The sequence below is a fragment of the Punica granatum genome, chromosome 2 (genome assembly GCF_007655135.1).
Source record: "Punica granatum isolate Tunisia-2019 chromosome 2, ASM765513v2, whole genome shotgun sequence".
NCBI classification, from domain to species: Eukaryota; Viridiplantae; Streptophyta; class Magnoliopsida; order Myrtales; family Lythraceae; genus Punica; species Punica granatum.
This window is the reverse complement of record NC_045128.1, coordinates 44,267,936-44,291,963: the sequence shown is the minus strand read 5'-3', so window position 1 is coordinate 44,291,963 and position 24,028 is coordinate 44,267,936. Positions and strand designations below refer to the sequence as shown.

Here is a 24,028-nt window from a genome sequence, read left to right as displayed (position 1 = left end):
CGACGTCACAACTCACGATCGTGTTAGATAGCTGAGAATATAATGCCGCTCGGCTCAGCTACCCAAGTCGGAGTTTAACTGATGAATGATGATCGATGTGATTGGAAAGATGGAGCAGCTTTGAGTACTCCGACGTATATATAGCCGGACAACAACAGGACCTTCATAAGTTAGGATTTGCTATTAATTGCGTATATATTTTAATTAGAAGCATGAGCGTGATGCGTAGCTAATTAATTTTAAGCGCGAAACCACATTAATTTGGATATATTGTAAATCTATTGCTGCATGCAATGCAAGCAGACATGTGTCAATCGGTTTTGATTAGGGGTCATCAGACGTTGCTTAATTAATTAATTAATTAATTATATCTCAGCACACACTGCGTCGACGATCAAAGTCTAATTATATATTTTGGAAGAACGATTTTGGACTATATATAATATGTACATATGAAGGGACGTACGCACTTACGTACGTGTCTAGGCAGCAGCAAGGGAAGGCTGCATAAACGGTGGACGTGTAGCTCTGCATCTGCATGAAATATATATATATATATATATATATATCAGAGCTGAAGCCTGAAAGTGAAGAGGCTGCCTGCATGCCCCTAATTAAGCTTTCTTGTCCATAACATATCAACTCCCTCGATTTGTCCCCAACACGTGTTGCTCGCCCATGCATGCATGCATGGATGTGCCGATATAGCTAGTTTCCATCACACACACACACACACACATATATATTGTTTTTCTTCCCCTCATCATATACGTGTATATATATATATATATATATTGTTTTTCTTTTTCTAAATTTTTTTTTAACCTTTTGTTGAGGGGAAAATTTTGTATGCAATGGTGGTATCACGTATAATTATGCCACAAGACATATAAAAATTATTATTATTATTAACAATGAATTATTTTTGTTAATAATAGATTTTTTAATATTTTGTTTACTTACTAAAAATTAAAATGGCAAACTTTTATTGACTTGTGGTACTGTCACACGGTACTACAATTACATATAAGACTTTTTGGTGGTTGAGATTTCACTTTGGTTTACATATAGGAGGAAATGTCGTAATTCCCTCTAACTGGAAATCAGATTTTTCTACACATAATTTATCCAAATTAAGAAGATAATTAATTAATTACTTTTTTAATCTTCAGCCAGTGCGAGGAGACTACTCCTCTCACTGTATTTTATTTGTATTTCATGAGAATTGTTTGTTTTACCAGGAGATGATTTGATCTGATTATTAGGATAAGTATACATTATATAATTAAATTGCAATCTGAAAGTCATTCCAATTAAAACCATATAGGTTGAGCTATAACTAATTAATTGTTTTTCTATTTACTGGGAAAAGATTAGTAGGAGAAAAAGAAAAGAAAACCTAAAAGGAGTCATCCACCCAAAAAAAATAAAATCTAAAAGGCGTCCGGTATAAATGATGAGTTAAAACTATCATAAAGTCACAAAAATAACTTTCATCTAACTTTTATTTTCTAAAGTCCTATATAATAAAACAACTAATATATCAATAATTACATAATTATTAACTTTATAATAATAATTACATCCATATATATATATATATATATATACACACTTGACTACATGATAATTAATAGAGTCATAAAGGTAAATGTTGTAATATCATAGGGATAGAAATGTAAATCTATTCAATAAATATTTATATATATATTGAGTTGAATACAATGTAATAAATAATGGCATAATTGTAAATATATATAAATAAAATAAATTAACAATAAATGCATAAAAATTAAGAGTTTATAAATAATAATAAATAATTCTAATATATACGAAATATATATAATTAGGATAAAATAAGATGAAATTAATAATGAATGAATAAAATTAAGAGTTTATAAATAAAAATACTTAATAGTTTTAATATATATGCTTAAATATGTCTAAACGTGAAATATTTTAATTTTAGTATATTCTCAAAACTTGGCATACTAATTTTGAATTGGAGAAATAATAATTTTGAAAAAGTTACATCTCTATGATCTTTCTCTAATGTAGTAGTAATATATGAATTAATCACAATTTCTTAAGATATTTGGATATATTTATTAAATATTATATACTATGAAAAAAGAATTAATTCTTCATTAAACATGTGAAATTAATTAAAAATAATTAAAGTTTAAATAGGTAAATATAATTGTACTTGTAGTAAAAGTTCCGTCAAACTTAAGGTTAAGAAAACTAGATTTTATATAACAACGACAATAGTTTAGTTTCTCTCTTTCTTTCTTTCTTTCTTTCTTTTTTAATTCATTCAAGTGATATCGGATCTCATAACTCTATAAATTAATGGCATGCAGCGTCTCCCCCACCACCACCACCACCACAACAGTATACTTCCAAAAGCAAATCCTACTCCTCGATCTCTCTCATATTTATTAATTGTGAGAATATTTAACCAAAAGCAAATCCTACTTCTCTGCTTTCAGTACCTCCGATCCCTTATAGCTTCTCCGTCCATTTTACTATCTTCATTCTCAATTAATAAAATACTTTCCCTTTTTCATGTGCTGCCTTTGAAAACCTCATGATGGTCTCTTCAATCTCTTTGATGATCGGTGATCAGTTTAATTTGCAGAGGCAAAGGTATGTACTTATTATTAGCTAGCCAGGGCAGCAAGCAGGATTATTATTGTATAATTAGTCCAATGTATGAATAACAATCCCTACTCCCAGCAGCTGCTCAGGAACCAGCATTGCATGCACATCTCCAAATTTCACTCTTACCCTCCATATGATAAAGACCATATATATTCCATCTATTTTGACCACAATACCCGCCGGCCAATCAATCAAATTTATATAATTATTATTATATCGATCAGTATATATTACTATATATTATTATCCATCGATTCCAAATGTTAAACGCTGCCGGAAACAACTGCTGGGAATTCTCCAATCATCATCATCATTGCCATGCTGACTGTCGAATCGAGGACGAGATATACACCTCTGATGAGTTCCGGATGTATGCATACAAGATCAAGCGTTGCCCGAGAACACGAAGCCACGACTGGACTGAGTGTCCCTACGCCCACAGGGGGGAGAAGGCCCAGAGGCGGGACCCCCGCAGGTTCCGCTACTGCGCGATCGTCTGTGCAGCATTCCGTGACAGCGGGGGAATATCCTGCCCCAAGGGCGAAGCTTGCGAGTATGCGCATGGCGTGTTCGAGTACTGGCTCCACCCCACGAAATATCGGACCCGTGCCTGCAATGCTGGCAAGTACTGCCAGCGGAAAGTCTGCTTCTTCGCTCATTCCCCTGACCAGCTCCGGCCACAGACCAAGGACAACAAGCATCATCGGCCCCAATTCACCTACAGGCGCACTGCACCTTGCCCTCTGGACGACGAGTACAGCTGCAGGGATGGCTCTCCACTGCCGAGTGATCTAGCGGCAACACCCGATGATTCTATGATGACGACGACAAAGAATGGTAAGGGTGATGATGTTGATGAGGAGGATCAGGAATTGGCGATCGGCGAGATTTCAGATAATCTGAAGAAGAACTTGAGGGGGTTGGTTGCAGGGGGGTCAGGACGGGATCACGACAGTAGTACTAATAATAATAAGGTAATTAATCGTGTCTACAGGGTCGACAGCGATGGAGGCTGCTGTGATCATCAAAGGGTTAGAGGGTTAGGGTTGGATGCTTTATCGAGCGATGAAGAGTTGCAGCGCCTCGGTTGGATCTCGGAGCTGCTTGATTGATTTGATTTGAACTGTTATCAGTACTTGACAAGATGGGATTATTGAGAGAGTTTCGATATTTGAGACGTGCTAGCTAGCTAGCTGGTTCTTGGGCGTGTTAAGAGAGGAAGGATAATGTGTACCGATTAGGTGTCCATCCTATATATATATATAGATAGAGCGTACGAACGTGTGTGATTATTTCTCGACCGTTAATACGTAATTGGAGTGCTTCTATATTGATCCTGGATCACCGTAACACCCGTATTCCCGTAACACCCATATCCCAGCCCGTATCCCCATAACACTCATATCCCAGCCGTGCATAGTGTGTGGAGACCGCATCTCACTCACCATCGAACGGCTAGGAGGGTAGGGTCACGGTGACCGAGGGTTCTCTTTAGAATTTCCCTATGGAATTGCTCATAATGAGAGTTTCTCGTCCATTAAATTATTGGTAGTGTCTCTCTTGTGCTGGCTAGCATAGAAGGGAGCGAGCGAAGCACTTCCTCCGAATCTCTCTTCGTTATCATGATGCGAGAGAAAATATTCAAAGTGTATTATTTATCTATTTTAAATGAGTAAAAATCAATTAAAATACTTATAAATGAAAATTCATGACCCATTGTGGAATCAATTTCTCACTTTCAATTATTTTTATTTAATATTACACGTTCAAATAGATAAGTAATATTCACTCAATATTTACTCGTGATGTGAGGCAGCCAGAGCAGAGCCCCCGCCTTAGGCCTTGCGCGCGAGTCTACCTTTTAAGGCTCACCTCCTCCATCTTTGGCCCACGTGTCATAGCGTACTTTCAATATTGCCCAGTTCTTCCGGCCCGATTATCATCCACCCAATCACTTCTGACGACATTCACACTGAAGCCTAATTTCTCAGGCCCTGACCATATCTACTGTTGATATATGGTCTATGATGTGGCCTTGCTTGTTCCGATAATTCGTGTCGATACTTTATTATTATTGCTATTATTTTAATTTGGAGGTTCATAAGTCTAATATAAAAATATAAAATAAAGTGAAATATATAGAAAAATAAGTTTCATTGATGATAATTGATTTCGAGACCTCTTGCTTTTAAGTAGCGTTTTGTACATTAAAATTCCTTCCTCTGTAGATATTGTATTATAACCTAATATAAATTAAATCCACTGGTGAAATTTAGTCTACGATGTTGTCGTACTTGTTTATATGTTCCACACCCATGACACCGGCCGGCCGCGTTCAAGCATCAATCTTCTCACTACACTAGGCTAGGCAATGCATATATGTATGTATGTTATATATGGAGGGTAAGAGAAGTCTATGACCAAATATCAAAACAAAATATAAAGTGAAATAAAAGTGTATATAAATTTTATTGGTGAGAATTGAACTCAAAACCTTTTATTTCTTCATTCACTTTTTTGTCTACCGCATTAAAATCCGTTTATCTCAATACATATATTTTGCGCCCATTTATGTGTCCCCCAAAGTTAACTTCTTGGTGATGTTGCCGTAGTTGTTCCACACAACGATATTGGATGGTAACATCAAATCTTCTCCCTGCATTTGTCAATGCGTATTCCGTCCATTTATGTCCCACAAAATTTACTTCTTCAAGGACATTTTTCTTGGCCATTGTAATGGGACTTCGACCTTTATATCTCGTTTTTTATTCCACCGAAGGAAAAAAAAAACATCTTTCTTTGTTAGATTATTAAAGGACATTTTTCTTCACTGAAAAGCAAAATACCTTTTCCTTTTCAGTTATATTTTTTTTTTCTTTTTTCATTACAAAAATACATTTTTCTTTGGTAGAGTACTTTTTATTCTTTGTGAACTTTCGATCGATCACAGACGTACTTATCCTATACGCGAACCTATATAGGACCATCCGCACACTTAAGCGGGGCAAAATAGAAAAGTCTAGGGGCAAAGGTGGTGAAAAGTTTAATAATCAAAATACGTACATTAGCTAACCTTGTTTTCGGTGCAAAACAATTTTTCGGGATGCTACCCCACCTAGTATGTATCTGAAACTTAATGAACTCCAAACACAACTAATACAAGTTCGAACCGAATCAACCCTTAAGGTAAAGCTCTTCCCCATTGCGAATTCTTCATTCATAAAGTTCACAACCAAAAATTTATTTATTTTTCTTCCAATTTCTCTATTTATATTTTTTTATAAACCCGAAATCAACTTATTTTTCTAGTGCAACCGAAATCATAATTCTTCCAATTTCTCTATTGACGAGACTCCAATCCAAACCAACCAAACAACCTGCATACATGCTCGCCGCATACATGCTCGCCTCTAATCGGGGTTTACCCTAGACATGGACAGCATGTTACTTCTACTCAAATGCAGATCTTAACTATCATACGTTAAAACCCCTGGGCCTGGAATGAAAGGAAAAGAACTAAATGGGATTTCAGTGCACTAAACCCACTACGACTAATAAGTGTCAAACCAAGACAATAGACCAAGTGAAATTTCGTTAATGTCGATATCAATCCAGCAGACTGTCACAGTTGTTTTTTTGTTTTTTTTTGGGGGGGGGGGGGGGGGGGGGGGGGGGGGGGGGGGGGGTTGGGGGGGTGGGGGTGCGCGGGGAAGTACAGATGGAATTTGATCAAGCGGATTAGCACAGATGGAATTTTTCAAAATTAATAATGAATGTCCGGCCCGCCACATCAGGAAATTATTTAAAAGAAAAAGGAAAAAGAAAGAGGCAGATGACCATTATTAACATATAGAAACATAAAGAGATAAAAACTCTCAGGCACTCGATATGGTCCATACATTGAAAACTAGAAATTGAAAAGAGTAGCTCTCTCCATTTGTGGCCAACGGGAGAGACTTATACACCAAACAACGCATAAGAAACACTAGCCAGTACAAAACAAAACACCACCGCATGTAAACACGCACCGATCGATCAAACTGCACGTAAATGAGATGAGAGAACCCAGCCGCTAGCTCGATCACAACCACTCGCAAATTTATTCAAATATTCCCACACATGCCAGCAGTGCACGCTTGCAGTACTCTTCTTAGGAAGTTTGTTGTTGCTGGCCGGTGGTGAGATGCTGCTGACCGAACTGCTCGGCACGGTCCTTCATCTCCCTGGCCTTGCTGGCGAGCTTCATCCTGGCATGGTCGATCTGGTCAGCTCCCGGCGGGTGCTTCCCGGTGACGTACCTGTATATCCAGGAGAGCACCGTCAAAGCAGCCACCCCGAAGCCGCCCGAGGCAAGGAACCCCATGGTCAGTAAGGCCACCGTGATCACTGCGGGGACCAGCACGGGACTGAATATCACCAGAAGAGGGGTAGCGATCGTGAGAGCTATCACGGTGCCAGCCAAAGTCAGGCCGGAGAGAACGAGGAGGGAGCCGCCAGCAGTGACGGCGGTGGCAGCCTTGACAACCTGGTGGGAACGGGGCTGGTGCTGGCCGTGAGCTTGGTGTTCTGCCATTGGAATTTTGAAATCAGTAAGTATGAGATCGCAAAGAACCAACCCTTCTTTTTTTTTTTATATAAATAGATAGCGAGGGAAAGAGGTATAATATGTATATATAGCTAGATATGGACGTGTGCGGTGTAACAATCTTGGGGGTTGGGGGAGTATTGAGTAGGATATACACAGAGAGAGAAGGTTTATAGTATGCAATGGATGTATATAGAGAGGAGAGGAAGGGAGAGGAGTCGGTTTTTGAGGGGGAGGGGGGGGAGAAGATGAGTGAGAGCTAATTAAGCTAAGTAAGGGGGAGAGGGCCGGTGTGCACTGCAGTGTGCACGTGGTCGTGTGCTTCTCATGCAGGGGCTGCATGCGATGACCCCTCTTTCCTTTCTCGCCACGTACTTCTCCTTTGCACAATTCTCCTCTACCCCCATCCATACCCTGCTGTCGTTTTTTTGTCGAGTGGGTGATGTGATTTCTTTCTTTCTTTCTTTCTTTTCCTTTTCTTTTTCTTTTTCTTTTTTTTGGTGAATAACGTGTGATGCGATTTGCTTAATCTGGACACCAAAACACAAAAAAAAAAAAAACATAGCAAAATTGGAAGCTTTGTAGAATTTTCATCACTTACTAGTGTCCAACACCGGCGCGTTATCTCGGGTCCAGAAAACTTTTCATCAAATTTTTTTTTTTGTCTATCATAATAACTTGTGTAATAATAGTCAATATAAATTATTATTAAACCAATGATAGAACTACTTATATATAAATATTATAAACTCTTTGATGATAGTAAATGATTCATATTTTTTATAAAATATTATGCTAATTAATGTTTCAATCAATTTAAAATCTAACATTACTTTTTACTAATCTTAATTTGAATTTTTAATATTTTAATTAGAAAATGATGATCGAGCTATAAAAGGTATTTAGCAGTTCTTTAATTTTGAGTGAACGAATTTTATTTGTAGGAGGGATTCGATAATATAGTAAAAGCATTCATCAAAAAATAAATAATGATAAAGGCTATTAGGAAAAAGATAAGGAAAGAAAACATAAGATTAGGAAAAGGATGGAGAGACCAAAAAAAAAACAAACAAAGAGAGAAAAATTCAGCCAAGAAAGGCTAGGGAGTTTGGGCAAAAGAAGGTTGAGCCTTACCACGCCAGTTAAAGCTTACTTACATAAGCTCATAGACCGGCTCAATTTATATAAAGGAAATGGATAAGGAAAGGGGGGGTGGTAGAAAGGGAATAAAAAGGTGAAGGGGCAGCTGTGGGATTCGACCTAAGGATTTGAGAAAGAAAGGGTGCTCTCTTACCCATTCTTATCTTTATATGACGAAGTTACTTTGCTTAATACGAACTAAGGAAATTGAGAGGAACAAAAAAGGAAAAAGGACGTGCCTCAGTATGGAAAAAGTACATACTCGCCCTGTTCAACAGACGGACCTCCTTTTATTGTTTTATATATAAATATATAAATAAATACACCAAGTGTCGAATCGTGTGGAGTATCGGCTCGTCGAAGAGGCAAAGATATATGGGGTGTGAGGCCCAACTGGGAATTTACGACATAGGGCCCGAATATGCCCACTTTAGTTCGGCCCAACTCTCCCCAACGACCTTGTTGAATTTTAGGTCACCCACCTTCTGTCTTTTCCCCATCCTTTGTCTTAAATATTATTTCTAGCTATTTAATTTGTTCACTAATAACTATACCCCATCATGTAATTGCATTTGTGTCTAAACTTTGAGCGTCGCGTGAAAGCCTTGGCTGGCTGGCTAGCTAGCTAGACTTAAGCCATAACATTTATGCATAACGGGTGATGTTGTTATATCGCATAGACCGACATATACGATATATAAAGACTCGACGAGCTGAACTGACTGAAAGGCGAAAACCAGCGTATAATAACTAGTTCTCTCCAATTGAGTAAGCCCTAAAATCAACGACGCAACACATGGATATGTGTATCTTGTCTGAAAAGAATATTATCAACCCATTCGTCACTCATCAAGCTAGTGATAGGTTGATATTTTTCTCGAGCGTAACAGTCCTCATCAATGTATACATTGGTCAAGGTGGAAAATAAATGGGAACACCGTAGAGATGGGCGGAGATATTACTTAAATTTTCTACTCTCCTCATCAAGATTTTCATGTATAATTTAGGACTGGACTCAACACCTTTTGATCGACCAATAACACTACGAATCATAATAGTGAGATATTGAGTTTTTGGAAATCAACGACATTAAACCTTGACTTGTACACTCATCTCATCTCATCATGAATGTTAGAGTGCTTTTACACCAACAAAAAGGAAATTGAGATCTTATCGAAAAAGGAAACTAAGAATCAGATTGCTATCGACGGCAACGACCGCCTAATTTGATATTTAATAATTTTCTGCTTAATTACCTATAAACAATCATACGGTACATACAAAATGATTCATACATGTACCTAACTCCAATGAATTTAGCCTAATGATTGAGAATGAGTTCATGTATACACATGATCCCGGATTCAAAATCCCTTAAAGTCACCGAAACACCTTTAGCGCGATTATCCGCTAATTATACTTAAGTTTCTCTAATATTTCTGGTGTGAAATATAAGTTCAATGTTCAGGAAGGCCCAACCCCCCTCTCCTTGCCCGAAGTTGACCGTTGCTAACATATATAGCTATAGCCACTCGAAAATGGAAGAAAAAGCCCCGGCCCCGCGAGGCCCTCCCTTTTTTTATTTTTAAATTTTATTTTATGCTGGCCGGTCAACTCTTCTATTATTGTTTTGCTTATAAATATAAATATACTATAGTAAATCCGCACTGCGCGCGGTTTGACTAAACCTCCATTGTAATTTATTAAGTATCTAATAAAGATTAATCCGTTGTTAGAATGAAATGACATGAGCTAAACTCATTCATACTGTTACGAATCTAAGACATGTTTACTATTAATAAGGAATTAAAAGAATAATATCTATGAAGAAAATTTTAGATTCTTTTTTTTTTTTAGGTGAACAGAAAGAAAGTATTTATTAGTTAGAGGGAAAGACGGTCGAGAGAGAAGGATAATGAGTGCTAATCACTCGATTAATTATGATAAATATTTTTAATTGAAACAATCTCATTGGTTTTTGCTCACCATATCATTATGAGGAAGAACCATTTAAAATTTTCTCCATTCTAATGGTTGATAATTTCTCAATTTTATTTCTAATAAGTATAATTGGGGGAAAGAAAGACAAACTATTTTTCTTCTCCTATATAGTAATAATAGATTAGATATCAAAGTCTCAATGCTTACCCATATATATATGAGAAAATTTGAAGTATATATATTCTATACGTATTCTCGCGCTACGCATAGGATTTACATGACTCTGAATTGCTAATAAATAAACTAAATTAATAATCTAAGCTTAAGTAGAAGAAAATATTTCGTTGATCCAGTGTAAATTATCAAACCAATGCTAATATTGTGCAATTAATTAATAAATTTTTCCAAAAAATTAATTGATAAATTAAATTGATTCAAAAAGAGAAATGTGATATGGACGTTCAATCCTATGGTAGTCAATTATGTATATGGTAGATGATTACGTATATTTACAAAAAATATTTTATTAAGAGTATTTTGAAAAAGCGAATGCCATTGCACCCTTCTCCACTATAGTAATGATAGATCTATATATATATATATAAGTTAATTATTGGTTTAAAAGAGCAAATTCTATATTGTTATTATGAGTATAAAAAATTGTACGTTTGCTGTGAGAGTTTCAGTTCAAATTTTTTTTTTATTTTCTTTATTTTTCGATTATAAGGGAGGCATGAGGCTTAGTAAAAAAATAGAAAATAAAGCTGAATAAATGGGTGTATGTCTCACATGTGAGGATTGAACCTAGGATCTCTTGAATCCAAATCGATGCCTTATACCACAACACGAGGACTCTTTCCTTTATTTGTTTTCAAATAAAACCAAAATAGAAAGAATGAAAGTTTTCGGTTGCTAGTTGGTTGGGAGGTACTGAGGAAAGGGAGCCAAAAGTATTTTGGCACAATATCATTTCGTGGTTGGCAGTTTGAAACAAGCCTTCCACAAGGACATTACTGCTTGTTGGAAGGAAGGACAGGTTGCTCAATGTGTTTTGTGTCATGCTGCTGCAGAAATCAAAGACCATATATTTTTTGAGTGTGAGTTTAGTCTGCAAATAGGGAGGGCAGTACTGCAGAACTGTGGATTTACTAAAAGTGTTGGAGGATAGGATGTTGAGTTTTGTTGGGAAGTCAGATATTTCAAAGGGAAGTCCTTGCAAATTGTGATTGGTAGCTGGCATGGAATGCTTATATATACTATGTTGGTGGGCTAGAAAATAAAAATTTGGGTTTGATAACAAATTTAAGTTTGATTTAATTTGATTTAGTTTGATTTAAAGAGACGAAGATAAAAGTAATTGGGAAAAATACTTGAGAAAATTTGAAGAAGAAAATAAAAAAAATAATTATTATATTATCAAATTGAAAAAAAAAGTGTTGAAATTGAGTTTTTATCCATACTAGACTTATTTTTTAAACTATTTCTCACAACAGACTTTTTCAAAAACTATTTCTCAAAATATATTTATATTATTATTTTAATTATTCTTCTAGTCCTACAACTTTTTATTTGTTTCATCTAAATCCCTATAAAAAATCTGTTTTATTATTATAACCCTTCCTCAAATAAAATTTTTTAGTAATTATTTCTCAAATAAATTATTTTTAGTAGATTTCTCTCATCAATTTAAATTTAAATTTTATGTAAGAAATTTCTGAAAATTTCTCTTGAAACTTTTAAGAGTTATGCTAAGCCAAGTATGCGAGTTAGAAAATCTATTTGATTTATAGGAATATTGGAGAAATTCTAATTATAAATTGTTTAAAATATTATTGAGAATTTTACGTCGAGAATCCAATATTTTAGAAATAATTTAAAATTATGGGAATAAAACAATAGGAAATAGTTTTAGCTAGTACATGCATGCCTTAGAACATATTTATTGTAAATTTGGTGTATTTTTTACTATGTGTGACAATTATATGAGGATTATACATCTTAATTACGATAATTTTGTGCATTATTATATGTCTCTTTTTCAGGGGAAGAATTTTAATTCCGGAGCATCTTCGAGATTTACTATAATCATACTTCCTATCAACTGATTTGTGATTGTCAATATATATTCCCGTAAATCCAAAAAAAGAAATATATATTTCTGAATTTTTTTATTCTACATAAAGATATTCTGACTATCTATTTCCTATACTTTTAATTTAATAAAGCTCTTGATGTGGAGAAAAATATCAGGGAATGAATATTCTCCCACCAAAACGAATCTCAATCAATGGGTGCACGATACACCTCGAGCACCGCCTTTTTTCGCCTGCACACTTTGCTCACCTCTTATGTGTTGTGATCACTTCTAGAGATATCCTAAATCAAGGAAATTGAGGTTAACTGGGGACTTGGGATGGTTTCCCGAAGAACCCCCTCCAACGCTCCAGTTAGAGAGTTTCTAGGTCAAGGGTTGAAATTACAATGATGGAATAGTGAACTTACCTCTTTTCCTTTCTCACCAACCAATATTTATGGGCTTTGGTTTTGCCTTAGCCATTACTCATGGGCGCCGGGTTTTTTAGTGGGCTTGAGGCCCACCGAGCTTACCCTAACGGTGAAGGACAGGTCATTGGGCTCCTAGCTTGGTGGAGATGCGCCGAGCCCACTGGGTTCGTCGGGTCTCCCAAGTTTGACAGGCCCACGACCGCAGGCGGTTGTTCGCGTGAGGGTCAAGCTAAGGCAATGAGGAATGGGTTGCCGACGTTTTCATCTCAAGAGAGGCTCGTCGGATCCATCATGCTCGCGGGCCTTAGAGGCTCACCGAGCCTCTATGTTCAGGGATCATCGTGGGGAGGCCTAACTAAGGGCGACAAGAGACCCGTTGGTGTGCTTGTCATGAGAGAGGTTCGCCCGGTCTCTTTAGTGCAACGGGTAGAATGGGCTATAGGGGTTCGTGGGCGTTGTTCATTTGGTTATTGGGCCTAGCCCGGGCTTGATAAGGGTGACCCCATCAGCTCTAATAAAATTCTAACATGTATTTTGTAGTTCATTCATAAACCTTATAGATTAATTTACGTAAATTTTATTTTAAGATATGTTTAAAGAAAATTTGAAAATAATTCATTCATGATAGTAACTAAATTAAATTTTTTTGTAAATGGATTTAAAAGAAATGAATCAATAAGTTACGTAGACTAGAAAGATAATAAAGAAACTGACATAAATATATTTAAGGGAAATAGTTTTTGAGGAAGTCTATTATGAGAATTATTTTTAACAAGAAGTCTAGTATGGGCAAAAACTCGTTGAAATTGAGGAAAAAATATTGAATAGTTGAGAAATTTTATTATTAAAAAATTAATTATAGTAATAGATAATAAAATGTATGAGAGAGAATTTGAATAAAAAGATAAAAAAAATGCAGTGACTGTGTTATTAAATTGTGAGAAAAGTAAAGTAAAGTAAAATTATGTTATACTTGATTTTGTAAACAAATATAGACACGACATACCCTCCGGTGGATTCTGCATTGGATTCCATTAGAGGAGCTTTAAAGTATATACTTATGAGAGCTAAATGAAAGGGACTTAGGCCCACTACTGAGGTGCAAAGGCAGATCCTTCGAAGATGGGATATATGTATATCATAGTTTGAAGTTTTGCTAGTCGTGCTGTGTCATTGCCGTGTCTATCTATTCTATTCCATTGAGCAAATTTTACTTGTAATAGCAGGACTTTTGTCTTCTCTGTCTTTGAGCTATTAAAGGAAAAAGAGCACTGCACTTGCCTAAAAAAAAATTGATATAGCTTATTATCTCTTCACTATTATTATAAATGCGAAAGATAAACTGTCATTAACCCATTATACATAGTCTTCATTAACTTAAATTTTTTGAATTTAGTATAGTGACGCACACTGTTATCTGTTAATCTAGAAGTTGCAAATTCGATATCTAGTAGGACTACTCGTGCCTCGTTATTAGTTATTTATGATTTCTCTTTCATTGTACTGGGTATTTAACCTCTTTTATAACCAAAAAAAATTGAATTTATCAAAATGGGAGTAGCACAATGACGCGTGTTTTCATCTGATAATTAAAAAGTTCTAAATTTAATGCTTAATGAGACTACTCGTATTTATTTATTAGTTATTAAAATTTATATTTCATTGTATTACATTTATGATTCTCTTTTCTAATCGAAAAAAAGCTTTGAATTTTGGATAAATAGTAAATTTGTATCACGCAATAATTATCATTGCCCACTTTTTTCTCTATGGCTCCCTCTTTCCTCTCTCCCCCGCTCCCAACCTCTCTCTCCTCCATCTCACACAAAAAAAAGAGAGTATATAACCAATAAATGTTCGTTCAAAGGATTCGGCGCTTGTTCCCCTCAATCGAGATTTCGGATTCGAATTTTGGGAATGGAGAAAAGTCTTGATCGGGAGAGTTTTACCCCTTAGAGGACATACCCGGCTCGAACTGGATTAGACATAACTTATTGGGCTTCTGGATATCAGGATACACACTAAAAAAAAAGTATATAAAAATTGTAAAATAAATAACTCTATTTATGTAAGTATCAAATAATTATGTTGCCGTTCTTTTGTTATTTTATATATTCAAGCATACCGCGGATTACGATCTTGTATTTATATTTTACATACATATATATATATATATGTATATAAAAGGAAGGAATTGAGAAATTCTACACCAACTATGTATGTATACAAAACAGATGAGCTGACGTTTTTAATGTCCGCAAGACGTGGCTACCTCAAATTATGTTATTCCTTTCCGCTCTTCATTGATGATGGTAAATGTTAGGTCAAAATCCACAGAACCCCCTCCCTTCATTCTCCAGCTGATACGAGTTATTTACTTAATATGAATTTGGTATATACATATACATATATATATATACACACACACACTCCCCTTATCTGATCAGACGATAATTGGATCCTATGCATTTGAAACTAAAGTACAGGCTTTTTTTTTTCACCGGAAAAAAAATTATTAGGCTATTTCCAGGAAGCTACTAGAAGAAATTCGATTTATGGGCATGTAAACTTACGGTTCGTTGCGCGAACAATTACTGTAATTGCTTTCATGTATGTTTCTCCACCCTAATGTTGCCACCAACTCCTATATTAAATTGCTAATATATAATGCAATTTTAATTAAAAAGACATTTTATAAGCATCTTTTTTGTCAGGGACAATATCATCAAAAAGGTTGATTAGGACTAATATGAGTTGGTTCAAACGATTCATTATTTATTTTTCTTAAATAAGGTCTCGAGTTCATGAATCTTATAAACGGAGAAAATCAATCATGAGAGAGCTTCAACCTTAATTAGTGGGCCGACTCATATTGAACTAGATTAGTCGAGATCCGGTTAGATTTTCAAATACCAAAATACATATAAAAAAAAGGTTAATTAGGTGGAATGCATGCATTTTAGAGTTTAAAATAATTCAACCACGTTTCTTTTTTCTTTTTTGTTTGTTATCGAAGTCTTTTTCTTTCTAAAAAAATTCCATCCACTTGTAAAGACCTGTGTGCAGAGTGAGTCCTTGTAGCATATATGTATTGCTGAATGAAAATTATTTATTTTCCATCGGTAAGGAGGAGTTAATATTATTCCTTCCAGACATCATCATCCGGTCCACAAGGGTACGGAGGGCAATGAGTTATAGCTTAGGATGTGAAGATGTTTCTTATATATGCTTATTTCTGTCACAAGATCGATCAAGTCCTGATACCACACTACTATTCATCTTATTGTATATATATGCATCTTACCGAACTTAACACCAAGAAACTGGGACAGACCTAAGATTTCAATTGAGTGAGGGCGAGGTGCTTGGGGCAGCCAATAAGAATATTTAAATCCGATTTAGGATGTGCAAATAGTATTATATAGGTAATCTAATCGAAATTTTTTTTAAAAAATATGTAAATATCTTTATAGCGTCAAAATTGTAGTTTGGACAATTGCCATCCATAGCCCCATTCTAGGTCCAAGTTTGCCAAGATATGTTGAAAATTCTAAACTGATCATATTCAGAAAAGCTGGGGAGCTAGTTAGCAATATTACTGGATACTGATAGTGTAAATTATATATATTACATATGCTATGACTGCAAAAATTGAAAAAGTTACAAACCAATGATTTAATTGGATAATGGAAATTGGAGTCCCGACAGTTTGCATTTAAACGGTAGTTAGATTAATTAATCAGAGAAGAAAGCAGAGAGAGGACTCCATTTTATTAATATAATCAGATGTATGCATACTCATGTATGTACTTATTTTTATTTTGAGCCGGTTGAGGCACTTTGTCGTTAAGCGACCTTATAATTGGGGCGGGGTCACACTCCATTTATGTTCTCTTTAATTTGATTGGACGCCCCGTTTTCTTATTAAAAGAAAAACTCATAATATGCGATGTATAGTATCTGTCCATAGTACTCTCAATAACGTTGAGACATGGTACGTGTAGCAGTCAATTTTGGATTTTGATTTTTTTTTTCAGCGAAGGGGAGACATCTGGTAAAATTAATATTTTGTTTTCTTGAATTTTATCGACAGTAGTATGAATCGTCATTTTCTTTCACTAATTGTGACGATTTGATTATTAAACAGAGACGACCATACGAAATAACCAATCTAATCTTCCACCCAAATAAAAATCAAATCGAAATTAATATGCAAGAAATTCCAACTTCTCGGTCAAACTTTCTATACTATGTCTATATGTTATGCGAAATATGCAATCCCACCAGGGAGATCTTTTTCTTTTTTTTTTTCGGTTGAAAGGGAGATTTATTATATTATTATGTTATTAATAGAAAGGCCCATTGGCAGGCCCACCCCGGATCGTGCCATTCTGGACGCAGCCTTCTCTCGTTCCAATTTCATTAGCCGCCGCCGATGGAGACGGTCGGCTTCCTCTTACTACGAGTACGGGCGAGGCCGCCACAAGCCGGGCCAGTCTGTTTCCTCTTAGCCGTCACCCTGACAGGTTCTGGCTCATTGGAGCCGATGCGGTGGGGAAAGTTGAGCAGTGCTCGGGAGCCACGCATTCTGAAAGCTGCCCGATCATAAGCTAGAGCCGCCTCCTCGGCAGTCTCGTAGGTCCCCAGCCAGACCCGGGCCCCATTCTTTGCACGGTCACGTATCTCTGCCGCAAACTTTCCCCATGGCCTCTTCCTCACACCCCGGTAATGCCTCTCAATCTTGGCAGTGACAGCAACAGCAGCAGTTCCGCCGTAATAATCGACCGGTTGGAAGTACGGGCATTGGTTAATTATGTCCTGGCTGAAAGCGACAAAGTTTTGGTCATCGAAAGTACTGCAGCAGCTGTAGGAAGCTGGGGGCTGTGCCACTGCCGCTTGTGGGTGATCATGAACAACAGGGGGAGGCGGTGATGGACAATCAACAGGGGCGGGGGAGGGGGACCAGCCGGAGAGGAGGGCTTCGTGGAGGGAGTTGAAGATGAGCATGTCCTCGGAGTCGTCAAACTGTAAAGATAGGTCGCCCCAGTAATGGCTGAAGCAATTAAGGAAGAGGGGGGCGGTGGCGGTGGCGCTGGCGCTGGCCGTGGCCGTGGAGCTATTGAACGTCCTCCATGTCGACAATGGGTACTCATCTAAAGTAGTAGTACCATAATCATTATACATCATGTTTCTGTATTTTGCTTCAATAAGTTCCTTATTATGTGTGGAACAGGATAACTTGCAAAGCAGAGAGAGAGAGAGAGAGAGAGAGAGAGAGAGATGGAAGAAGGGATTGAAATTTGTTATAGTCGAACAAGAATTCTCTCTGAGGTATTTATAGGGTTTAGGTATATATGTGTGTCTGTATATATATATCATATGCAGCACCAAGTAGGTAAAAGAGTGTTTTCTTTAAAATTTATGTTACCACTTTCTCCCAAGAAGCTCCAAATTGTTTTTTACTTTTAAAATTTTATTTTATTGAGTTAGGTTTACAAATCTCTATTGTAGTCGGAAAAAAACAAAAACATGAATATCCCAGTCATATCACCGAACAGTAAAAGATATAGTCCAACAGGACAAGCGCTTACCCTAGGAACTCTAACTAGAAATGAAAAGGCAAATTTTAACAACCAATACGCATAAGCATTCCTTAATTTGTTGGAGACGTATTGGCAGATCGCATGCTCCTATTATATATGACGCGCAGCATGGTTAATATATTTCGGGCGATAATAGACTTTTCTATGCTTTTACGTTGTGATCTTGCATGTTAATAAAAGAGTATGTGTTTATATATAGATGATATGATATAATATTTTTTTTTGGGTAATTATGAAATGATATAATTAGATATAGCTTAATGGGTTTGGGACTAAAAAGATAATAGTGTCTTATTGGTTGCTTGTATCCAATCCATACGAATATAAATGATATATTTGGAGTTCACTTTTGAGATTTGATAACATGGAGCAATTGGACAAATTGACTATTTGAAACTAAGAAACAATGAATCATATTGGTAGTGCCTGGCAGATGACTCAAAACAAGTCAGAGAGCTTAATTTGACTGGCTTGTTTCCTTCTTTTAGTTGAAATGTGAAATAGATGACTATTTGAGACTCAGAAACAAATGAATCATAGCTGTACATTTTGCAGCTACCAGCCTACTACTAGGTAACCAAAGAAAGAAAAACTTCGTTTAGCCTACCAACCACTGAAAGAACGAGGAATTACTTTTTGGTCCGTCCTAAATGTTCCCCTAAAACTGAATGAAAGCATCATATGTGTTCAAACTACCTTAATGGCCCCCATTTCAATTTGCCCACTTGTACTCCGAATATACATAGAAACTAGCTCTAATTTAGGATCGATAATTTATGCTCCGTTTGGTTTCGTAATTAGATTTTAAAATTTTAATTTTAACTTTAACTCTACTCACTACACAATAAAAATCAACTCTTCAAAGTTAAAAAGGTGGACCCCATACATAAACCTATATACAACTCTATTATACTCAATTCAATTTTTAATACTAAATTCTCTCAATTATTCATTACTTTTTCACACTTTTTCTCATAATTCAACAATACAATTATTACAACTTAATTAAAATCAAAACTCAACTCAACTCAACTCAACTTTAAAATCAAACACACTATTAGAAAGCTGATAAAAGCGTGGAAATTACAACTCAGAAATATATAATAAGAACTTTTCTCCAACATATGCAAATATATGTGTTTAACATCGTTGTATCATACACATACATATTTATACCGAAAAACTATGGATAGCTTCATAGCTAAGTAGAGTCAGAGAGTCGGAAACTGACTGCATCGATAGTATCAGCAGTAAGCTCATGCTTATACTCCATGGGATATAATATAATATAATTGATCTGCTTAATTGAATTCAGTTCACTATAGCAAGCGGGGTATTGTGTTAATTAACTGATGATTAATTAAGGAGGTCTTAATCAATTAAGACTGAGGTCTTATTAATTAACACCGCAAATTTAGCCTGTGTTTCATGCGCCAAGAGAAGAGATTTTGCAGCCCACATACCTTCATATTTGGTTGCTCTAATTGCTCGTGATCGCGCGCCCTCAAAAACTCATCATCAGTACAATAGTACCCCTTCGATGATTTATTATAATTAGAGCAGCAGCTGGTTCGTGACGATGAATCCGCACCGTCTCCATTATTGGTGATCATCCAGTAGTCCCTGTGAAGATTTGGCCTACTGCAAAATGATTCCACTGCCAGAGCATTTGCATCCGGGAGAAAGCGGTTGATCATGAAGCTTGGCGACAAATTCCCTGCCGCCTCCACCATCTTCAACTTTGAAGCATCTAATTCATGAACTCGGTCTGATTTCTCGAGAATATCTATTGCCTCTGACAGAGAGATCGTGTCTACTGCATCAGAGAAACGATCTCGAACTACATCATCGCTGTTATAATTAGAGCAGCAATTGTGGTCATCCAGCGAGCAGCTGTCTATCATAAACTGATCATCTCCACCATCTGCGCCGTCCTCTTTGATCACTATATTTTCTGTGGGATGTTGTTGATGCCATCGACCAGGTGGTGGCTTGGGACGGGGAGGCTGATCAGCAGATATGATCTCATGGAGTCTAAGCTGATCAGGCCGAGCTTTGGGCTTTCCCGGGGCCTGCTCCCAGGAGAATGGAACCCGCTCGCTCGTATCTGACTTCGGCAATCCCTGTCGGGATATGATGCTAGATGCTTCTTCGAAATTGTGTGAACAGCTGCCAAGGCGCCGTACTGATAATAGAGGTATATTAAGGTTGAGTTTCTTCAGACATTTTTGGCGAGTAATAGTCGCTCGTTCTTCCATTGCATTCTCATTCATTGAAAGTTTTAGAAATCATTATATTCCTTTCCGATGGGAACATATATATACGTCATAAAATTAAGAACGACCGGCCAATATATAAGTAACTATATGCATGGTACACGTAGCTAGATGAACAAATATAATCCTCAGCGCAATGTGTTCCGGTTAGTGAATGAATTGAATGGACGAAGATCGATCGGAAAAGTGAAAGGCGCCATTAATGTAAGGTAGGGGGAAACTTGTGAATGCATGCCGTTGGGGAAAAAGCATGCATGTGATCTTCCTTCCCGTGAAATGCATTAATAAATTTTTTCGGTGAACGAGTTGTATTAATAATTTAATTGATGAAAAAACCTTTCTGGTATCTTTTCCTGTACATGCGAGCGCTTTCTGGAATTAGCAGAAAACGAGCTAGGTACTCAGCACAATCACAACATGTCGAAATCCAAAAAAGGATTTGGCCGTGCGGTGTGATGGACGGTGGACTAATAAGTTTGATAATCGATCAATAAACACTCCTCTGATGATCAGTTCAATGGCAAGCAGCAGACAGTACGTACGTTACAACTGAGATCGATCTATACAATTCTCCCCCTGGCCTGCCCAGTTATTTGACTGCCCGCAATTCTTCCGCATGCGATATGCAGGAAAAAGAATATTTTGATATATGGACCCATTACATATAACTATATAATATGTATACATATAGATACTGTACAAACAAACATGATATATATATATGTGTGTGTGTGCAGTTCTTCAAGGACAAAGACTAATTTAATTCGAAAAAAAAAAAGTATACTACAATGGCACGATCACTTGACTAAGAATCAATAGATTTGATCATATTCGATTCTCGTCAGTGAGACTACATGTGTCATTTTATTTGGATTTTTCATTTCTTTATAGTAACCGAACAAAATTATTTTGCAGCTTTAGTGGACGAGCATATTGATCAGTAATTTACTAGATGGGGATGGGGGGTTGATAACTTGATGAAACATCTCATCAGTGCTCTCTCAAGTCTCAGGGCAGCACCACCAATCCCGATCGTCAGAGAAGGCCGCAAATTCATATCCATATCCATATATCATCCTCTAAGTAAAATTGACTCTTCTCCTAATAAATGAACTATCATCAATGATATAAAATTATTAAAAATAATTTAGTAAAAAGACTAAGAGATGATTTAACCATGTTAAAATCATTTTATGAAAATTTAATATCTTCTCAATTTATTAGAAAAGCCCAACTTCAAAAGATAAATGACAAATAAACACATTATTAACAATAAGTATTTATTTGAATGTTAACCTAATTTCTATTATTAGAATGCTATTATCTAGCTTCAAAAAATAAATGACAAATGAGTACACTAACAATAAGTATTTATTTGAATGTTAATTTAATTTCTATTATAAGAATGTTATTATCTAACTTCAAAAAAATAAATGACAAATCAAAACATTAACAATAAGTACTTATTTGAATGTTAACCTAATTTCTATTATAAGAATGTTATTATTTAACTTCAAAAAATAAATGACAAATAAGTACATTAACAATAAGTATTTATTTAAATGTTAACTTAATTTATATTATAAAAATGTTATTATAATGTATGAACTTATTATAATTACAAAAGTTAAAAATTAAGTACTTGAAATAAGGATGTAATAAACTTTATATTAGGAAAAAATGTATCATCAATTTTGTGTGAGTATTTATAAAAAATTGTCTAATATAAAAGATTAAATGAATATATACGATGCATTCTAGCTGAGACTAATGCCAAACATTTATTAATTAATATTATGCACAACTTAAAAGTTAATCATTGAAAATATCTTCTTTTGTTAAGAACTACAATTCAAAGGATATATATGACAAAAAAAAAAAATTTTAATTGATCCTACAAAGAACTTACAGAGGAAAATATGATCCTATAAAAGAAAAAACTTATGATATAGCAGTATGAATTTAAATTCATCAATAAAATAAAAGATAAAAATTAAATATGTGACGTATATTAATTGAAAAAGGAAAAAGAACTTTTAGTCTAATTACTAAAATTGATATATTAGATAAATCAAATTAATACTTGACTTAAATATGTGATGCATATTAATTGAAATAATCAATTTCAAATTATTAATATAATAATTAATTTACTCTAATTTGTAAAAAAAAATTGTTGAAGATTGTTATTTTAAAAATTAAAATTAATAATCGAAAATACTCCTATTTTTGTTATTGTTTCAAACCGTAAATAATTGTAATAAAAATGATATAGAATTTTATGGAAATGAATCCGTGCACCAGGACTAAAAGAATAGTGCAATCCAATTCTAGAGTGATCCTCAGGCTCTGTGGGCGTCATTATTTAATATTATATGAGAAAATCAGGACCAGCCACGATAGACCAAGATCTCGGTAAACATGCTGGACAAAACTATAACTATATATAGCGTTGTAGGTCTCATTTGAGCCTATTGTCAGAGGCAATAAAATATAATAAGAGGGCATGATATTTCTATTAGCGAGTGAGAGTCGAACTCCCAATAATTTTTTATTATAAAAAAGGTTGAAATTCCAGTACAATAAAAAGACAGATCCTATAATTAATAAAGAATTATAAGTAGTGATATTAAATATCGAAATTACTTTTTTTAGATCAACCGATGATGGCATGCATGTCAATAAATATTTATTAATTTCTAAGCCATGAAAGAATGTCTATGTAGCACATTTCGAAATCACATATAATACACTAATTAAATAAAGGAAAAGGTATGGAATTATTAGCGCCACACTATTCCCCAACCTAAAATTCAATCTTTTCCACTCCACCTCTTCGTCAAATGCCAGTTAGCTAGGGAAAGAGATATTTATGTCGGTATTCGCTATCATCCCTCTGTTTATATTATGTAATAACAAATGAATGTTATTGACTCCGAACACGAAGATCTCATGCAGTGACAAATTATGATTCCAGTAAGAGAATTTTCAATGTATGAGATCAAAATCCATTGCAACTCGTGGGTAAGAATTAATCAGATTTTCGAAAAGTTTAATTATTAAATTGAGAATATTTATAATTTTAAATAAATAAATAAAGCTTCGGTCTCTTTGAAATTAATTCTTTGCGACGTTAGTTTTGCGGCTCTAAAGTCTTCCGCCCTCTTGTCCTTCTCAAGAGACGGAAAAGAATCCTCATTGTATATTTTATATTAAATTCATTAGATATTTATTTTGTATACCGACCGATCGATTTACTATGTTTATTTACAAGACAATCAAACTTAGCTTAACTTAACTAAATTTTTCTTTCA

General features: G+C 35.4%; 3 protein-coding genes across 3 annotated transcripts; 1 reads left to right on the top strand and 2 right to left on the bottom strand.

Annotated features, from left to right (window-relative positions):
- The first annotated feature begins 2,372 nt into the window (after window positions 1-2,372).
- Window positions 2,373-4,001, top strand: LOC116195107 (zinc finger CCCH domain-containing protein 20). Its single transcript, XM_031524080.1, has one exon. The coding sequence runs from the start codon at window positions 2,925-2,927 to the stop codon at window positions 3,774-3,776; it is 852 nt and encodes a 283-aa protein (XP_031379940.1). The 5' UTR covers window positions 2,373-2,924; the 3' UTR covers window positions 3,777-4,001.
- Window positions 4,002-6,479: 2,478 nt separating this feature from the next.
- Window positions 6,480-7,494, bottom strand: LOC116194494 (oleosin 1-like). Its single transcript, XM_031523303.1, has one exon. It carries the CDS (start codon window positions 7,235-7,237, stop codon window positions 6,815-6,817), a length of 423 nt encoding a protein of 140 aa, XP_031379163.1. The 5' UTR covers window positions 7,238-7,494; the 3' UTR covers window positions 6,480-6,814.
- Window positions 7,495-16,890: 9,396 nt separating this feature from the next.
- LOC116193866 (ethylene-responsive transcription factor 2-like) lies at window positions 16,891-18,253 on the bottom strand. Its single transcript, XM_031522611.1, has one exon. The coding sequence runs from the start codon at window positions 18,212-18,214 to the stop codon at window positions 17,258-17,260; it is 957 nt and encodes a 318-aa protein (XP_031378471.1). The 5' UTR covers window positions 18,215-18,253; the 3' UTR covers window positions 16,891-17,257.
- Window positions 18,254-24,028: the final 5,775 nt, after the last annotated feature.

What these genes read in the sequence shown, in the direction of transcription:
- LOC116195107 (XM_031524080.1), top strand. Translation starts at nt 2,925, where the DNA reads ATGTTAAACGCTGCCGGAAACAACTGCTGGGAATTCTCCAATCATCAT.
- LOC116194494 (XM_031523303.1), bottom strand. Translation starts at nt 7,237, where the DNA reads ATGGCAGAACACCAAGCTCACGGCCAGCACCAGCCCCGTTCCCACCAG.
- LOC116193866 (XM_031522611.1), bottom strand. Translation starts at nt 18,214, where the DNA reads ATGATATATATATACAGACACACATATATACCTAAACCCTATAAATAC.